Source organism: Equus asinus, chromosome 9 (assembly GCF_041296235.1).
Source record: "Equus asinus isolate D_3611 breed Donkey chromosome 9, EquAss-T2T_v2, whole genome shotgun sequence".
Lineage (NCBI taxonomy): Eukaryota > Metazoa > Chordata > Mammalia > Perissodactyla > Equidae > Equus > Equus asinus.
In genome coordinates, this window is record NC_091798.1 from 93,921,110 (window position 1) to 93,927,384 (window position 6,275).

The 6,275-nt window shown below is 56.0% G+C and overlaps 1 protein-coding gene across 1 annotated transcript; it reads left to right on the forward strand.

Moving 5' to 3' along the window:
- Positions 1 to 1,826: 1,826 nt before the first annotated feature.
- On the forward strand, positions 1,827 to 4,931 carry FOXD1 (forkhead box D1). The gene has a single exon (XM_044777122.2). The coding sequence runs from the start codon at positions 1,957 to 1,959 to the stop codon at positions 3,382 to 3,384; it is 1,428 nt and encodes a 475-aa protein (XP_044633057.2). The 5' UTR covers positions 1,827 to 1,956; the 3' UTR covers positions 3,385 to 4,931.
- The last annotated feature ends 1,344 nt before the right edge of the window (positions 4,932 to 6,275 follow it).

The window sequence follows — 6,275 nt, forward strand, 5'->3', positions numbered from 1 at the left end:
CGTTTTCATAGATCTTTCAAAGATCTGTGATGGACTTTATGGGTCATTTGTAAGCGTAACAGTCGGTAGCTGTCCTCAGCAACAAAAACCTCAAATTATAAAAGAAGTCTTAGATGGGGGGACAGTTTATTTTTGAGGCTCTGCGATTGGTAAGGGGAGTAACGAAACATTTGAAAACGTGAAAAGTACTTGGTCGATAAAAAGACATACACAAGGGCAGCTGATGATTGTGTCTACACAAAGCCATTGATTTTTGATTCTCACTTCTTGTCATTTCAATCAGAAAGCTAAAATTTTGAGGCAAGGTCTCCACTTTGAAACAGAAGTATTTAGGAAATGCAAAAATCCGAAAGATATGGCTATGTGAGTGTGAATTCCACAAGCTATTAGGATTTTTCCACTAGCAAAAATAATTGGAGTTGATGACAAAGACAGGTATATAAAAAAGAGCATCATATTCGAGTCATTTGCACTATCTTGTCACCTGAAAAAGAAAATTGAGTTGAACAGAACTTGAATCTTATTTTAAAAATTATTTCGTTTCTTTTCACCAGTAACTATTGGAAATATTTAGTGGATTTTCTGAAAACATTTTAAAAAACTGGTCTGGAAGTTTTTACTTATCGTTGTAGTTTCTATTAGTAAGCTCTCCTGTGCTGAGATATGTATATATGTTAGAGTAATTGAAGTATTTTGAGATTACTGTGAAGTGTTGATTAGAATGTTCGTGTTACTGTAGACCCTTACCAGATTATGAAAGAACTTTTTCGAGTGGTTCCCAGGTGCGATTTTTTTGTGTGTATTTGGGTTTTCACTAAAATTGTCTATTTTTTCTCTGCATTCAATTATTACTTTCTTTATTCCCACGAAATTTGTCAGATCCTCTCATTAGAGTGGCTTAGTTTAGCTGTCAAGTTTCTAGGGCATTCAATTGCAGATAAGTGGCTAAAACGCCAGCCTAAAAGCATTTTTATTAACAGATGGCGGAAAACAAACGTCTTTGGAGAAGAACCGAAGGGTACAGGTTAAAAGGTCAATAAACAATTATTATTGTGCTTAAACTGGGGGAGGGGGGGCTTCTCATCAGATTCCACGGCGAGCCGCTGGTCCAATCTGGGGGAGATGGGAGAACCCAACAGACCTCACAGCCGTTCCCCAGGGACCACCTCAGACGACGGGCGCTGGACGGCTCCTACAGGCCATCGAGTGGTCAAACCGTCGCGTCTCGGGAGTGCTTCGAGGCTAGGGCTGAGGGCCAATGGAAGAGAAGGGGGCTGGGAACTCCGAGGCGCGCAGGGGCCCCGGGTCCAGATCACCGCGGGCCAGCGCGCGCTTCAGGTCTCCGCCGCTTTGGCGAGGAGCGTGGGGTCCTCTCTCCTCCCGCGTCTTCTCAGCGGCTGCTGCCTCTTCCCGGGGAACTTTCTCTCCCGAGCAGGGCTGATTTCCTCGGCTTGCTTTCGCTTCCCTCGGTAGCGCTCTGACGTGCACACCATGTGACAGGCCTCCTTCTGCTATAAGCCGAGGAAAGGCCCGCCCTCTCCTGGACTCAGCCCTCGCCTCGCCGAGCTCCGTCCCCAGACTCACCCGTCCCGCGCCCTCCCGCGCGCCCGCACTCTGACCAGCTCGCGCGGGGCCCCGCCACCCCCTCCTCGACTGAGCGGGCGAGGGGCGCTCGGCGAGGGCAGGGCAAGGCCCCCGCCCGGCCCTGCGCGCCCGGAGCCGAGGGAGCGCGGAGCCCGCGCGGCCACCGCGGCAGCACAGGAGTTACAGAGTCGCCGAGCGAGCCTCGGCCGCCGCCGCGCAGCCCCCGCGCAGCTCGAGCCGCCGCCGCCGCCGCGCCCCCAGCGTGGCGCCCCCCGGCCCGGCCCGCCGCCCGGGACCCCGGCTGGGGCGCGGCGGGAGCCCGGAGCCCGGCGCCCCTATGCACAGCCGCCTCGCCGCCGCCGCGCCACAGTCATGACCCTGAGCACGGAGATGTCCGATGCCTCGGGCCTCGCCGAGGAGACAGACATCGACGTGGTGGGGGAGGGCGAGGACGAAGACGACGAGGAAGAGGAGGACGACGACGAGGGCGGCGGCGGCGGCGGGGCGCGGCTGGCGGTCCCCGCGCAGCGGCGGCGGCGGCGGCGCTCGTACGCCGGGGAGGACGAGCTGGAGGAGCTGGAGGAGGAGGAAGAGGACGATGACATGCTGCTGGCCCCGCGCGCGGGGGGCTCCCCGGCGCCCCCCGGCCCGGCTCCGGCGGCAGGGGCGGGCACGGGCGGCGGGGGCGGCGGCGCGGGCGCGGGCGGCGGCGGCGGCGGCGGCGGCGGGGGCGCGGGCGGCGGCGCCAAGAACCCGCTGGTGAAGCCGCCCTACTCGTACATCGCGCTCATCACCATGGCCATCCTGCAGAGCCCCAAGAAGCGGCTGACGCTGAGCGAGATCTGCGAGTTCATCAGCGGCCGCTTCCCCTACTACCGGGAGAAGTTCCCCGCCTGGCAGAACAGCATCCGCCACAACCTCTCGCTCAACGACTGCTTCGTCAAGATCCCCCGCGAGCCCGGCAACCCGGGCAAGGGCAACTACTGGACGCTGGACCCCGAGTCCGCCGACATGTTCGACAACGGCAGCTTCCTGCGCCGGAGGAAGCGCTTCAAGCGGCAGCCGCTGCTCCCGCCCAACGCCGCGGCCGCCGAGTCCCTGCTGCTGCGCGGCGCGGGGGGCGCGGGGGGCGCGGGCGACCCGGGGGCGGCCGCCGCGCTCTTCGCGCCCGCGCCCCCGCCGCCCCCGCCGGCCTACGGCTACGGCCCCTACGGCTGCGGCTACGGCCTGCAGCTGCCGCCCTACGCGCCGCCCTCCGCCCTCTTCGCCGCCGCCGCCGCCGCCGCCGCCGCCTTCCACCCGCACTCGCCGCCGCCGCCCCCGCCGCCCGGCGCGGCCGCCGAGCTGGCCCGGACCGCCTTCGCCTACCGGCCGCCGCCGCCGCTCGGCGCCGCGCTGCCCGGGCCCCTGCAGGCCGCGGCGGCCAAGGCGGGCGGCGCGGGCGCCTCGGCGCTGGCGCGCTCGCCCTTCTCCATCGAGAGCATCATCGGGGGCAGCCTGGGCCCGGCCGCCGCCGCCGCCGCCGCCGCGCAGGCCGCCGCCGCCGCCGCGCAGGCCTCGCCCGCGCCCTCGCCGGGGGCGGCGCCGCCCGCGCCCCCCGCGCCCCCCGCGCCCGGGGCCGGCGGCGGCTGCGCGGCTCAGGCGGCCGTGGGCCCGGCCGCCGCGCTCACCCGCTCGCTCGTGGCCGCCGCGGCCGCCGCCGCCTCCACCGTCTCGTCGTCGGCCGCGCTGGGGACGCTGCACCCGGGGCCCGCCCTGTCCAGCGTGGAGAGCTTCGCGGCTAGGATTTCCAATTGTTAATAACGCGGCGCCGGCGCGCCCGAGCGGGAGAAGGTAGGCACCCCGGCCGCTTTCCGTCTCGGTGGCTCGGCGTTTCGATCGCTCCTCCCGGCGCGGCCCCATTTTCGCCGCTTCGGATTCGCAGACGAGACAGTGTTTGGCACCAGCTGGGGCGCGCCTTTGGGCTCTGCGGGTCCCTCTATTTATGCAAAGTCGCCCTGTGCTGCAGCCCCCGACCGACCGCGGTGGGGAGGAAGAGGGTGCTGGGTGGGGGGGTGGCGTCCTGTCTAAGCACGAGGGGCTTCCTTGACTTTGGGGAAGTTTTTAAAAATCTAAGCCTTTTTGAGGTCTAGAGATTCTCAGGTCCAGGCGTTAAAAACAAAAGTCAGTCAATCAAGTGCAAAGAAAGAATAATACAAAAATAGTAAAGGTCCCGAAGAATGCCAGCGAAGAGATACTTTTTATTTGAGGACACTTGTCTGGTGTACGCTTTCATGAAAAGGAAAAAATGATGAACATGTTTACACAAGGAAAAAAGTCAAAACCATCATTTCTTATTTTAACCTGTGTTTTGTATCATAATAGACATGCGGAATTTTTATTTTGTACTTACTGCGTATTCTTTACAAGGAGTATTGTAAATTTTACTGGCAATTATTATTGTACTATTCTAATGTAAGATTTTTACACTTTTTCAGAATAAAAAGCTTAATTTTCAAAGAAAATCTACCAAAAGAATTGGCTTGAGTGGTCCACTTCTTGGTTTATTTTCTTTTCTGTTAAAAGAAGTTTCTATGTGAGATAAGTAGGAACCCATTATAGAATAGACAAATACTATTTTCGAAGAGAATTTAACAAAAGCATCGTGCCATGATCTTTTACGTATGCCTTGTAAGTCAAAACCAATGCAGAAGAGCAGAAATTATTTTAAAATGACTACAAGTAAAAGGAGTCACTCTGGTATACATTTTCAAATCTCATTCTGTTCCATTTTGAAGAGTTTTGAGGCTATTTAAAATTAAAGCCGTAGTCACCCTAAGATAAGTTTATAGAACTTTTGATTTTTGAGCTTCCCACTTCATTTAATTTCCACTCAATTTTGAGCACAATATTGTTCGTATCTGTAAAAACTCTGCAACTTAATATATTGTCATCGAAGCAACACTAGCAAATAGGTAATTTTTAGTGTAAAAAATGAATAGAATAAAATTAATAGAGATCATCATGAATTAAATAGCTTTAAAGACCTGAAGAAGAAAATATTTACATACATAAAATAAATTGTACTTGAAAGTTCTAGTATTTAAAGCCATTATTTTCTCGACTGAAGGCATTCCAGTAATTGCATAAACAAGTTTTTATCCTAACAGGCAAACTTAACATCAACATTCTAATGTAAATGAATAACTGGGGTATGTAAGAGAAATTTTCAGTTTTAGGATAGTACACAATTTAAAGAATAAAAACGAAAATGCATCACATGTTTATTGAACTAATATTTATACAATTTAGGTGATTTAGGATATCTTTTTTGAAATGTTCTGTTTTTATTAACTGCTTGTTGCAGGTAATTTCTAGTTCTTTGAAAAAATGTGAGACTTTAGTTTTTGATGACTACAGATGTTATTACCGGCTCCAAATAAAACCAAGGCATATGTAATATGTAATTGAAATGCTGAATATCAGTGAGTTGGAGAAGTTAAATCTGTTTATTAATTTTTTTCAAATATATGGACAGATATATATCTGAAGATCTGCAGATTTAACCTAGCAAGTTAACGAAGACTGCATTAAAGGCCAATATTTTCCAGTGACATTCACTCTTGATGCCCTCCCCTCTTGTCCCTTTTTAGGGAGGAAAAAACTGACTCTCAGCCTCAAAATAAGTTCTGGGGTTTTTTCCAATGAAATATTTGGAAGAGATTAAGCATTTAAAGTAAACACACTCACCCGTACTCAAATTTACCACTGAACATACAGATACAAATTCAAATATCCTTACACCGTAATCTTATATGCGAAAGTTGCTTTTGCCCTAGCTCGGCCCGGAGAGAGGAGGCTGGAACCGAGGAGGTGCGGACGCCGCCGCGGCCGGGGGAGAGGGGTCAGCTGGCCGACCCCAGCGGCCCTGCCCCGCTGGCCGCTCGCGGCCTGTGTCACGCGTGGATCTGAGTCATGAAGGGAGCCGCGGGGCCAAACCGTGGGTATCGTTACTATTCGCATGATGCTTGGATGTCCCGAGAGCGGGAAGTCCCGGCTCGGCCCTCTCTCTGTCCGGATTCCCGCCTCTTTGAGACAGGGGCGGACAGCGCCACCTCCCAGGCCGTCCGAGCTCCGAAGGGGGCGGCGAGCAGGCCCCGGCCCTCCCTCCGCGCCGCCCTCGCGGCGGCCCCAGCTGCGCTCCCGCCGCGCCCTCCCGAGAGACGAGAGACGGGGCGCATCGCGAGCCCCTGAGCCCTCAGGACAGGTAACCCCGGCCGCCTGCCTCGGCCTTGAGTTTTGCGTCCCGCGAGTTCAGCTCCCCGCCCTCCGGGTTGGGGGTCCCCCGTGGATTTCGCTGGCCCAGCGAGGCTGGCCTGCGGACGCACGAGGTGGGGGAAGCGCAGGCCGCGGGGCAGGCGAGCAGCGGGCGTGGGCCTCGGGCTGTGGGCCGCAGGCCAGGGCCGCGGGGCAGGCGAGGAGTGGACGCTGGGCCTCGGGCCGCGGGCCGCGCCCGGTCAGGCCACGCGGGCGAGCAGGTGCTGGAACAAAGGCCGCCGGGCGCCCAGCTACCGCGGCCTTTGATGGGCCAGCACGTCTCCTCCGGGGGCTCCTCATTCGCATGCAAATCCAGCTCGGGTCCCCTTTTCTTTGAAGGCAAACAGAAGGATGTTTGTGTGTTTGTAAGGACGAAGTCTGCTTGAACGAGCCTT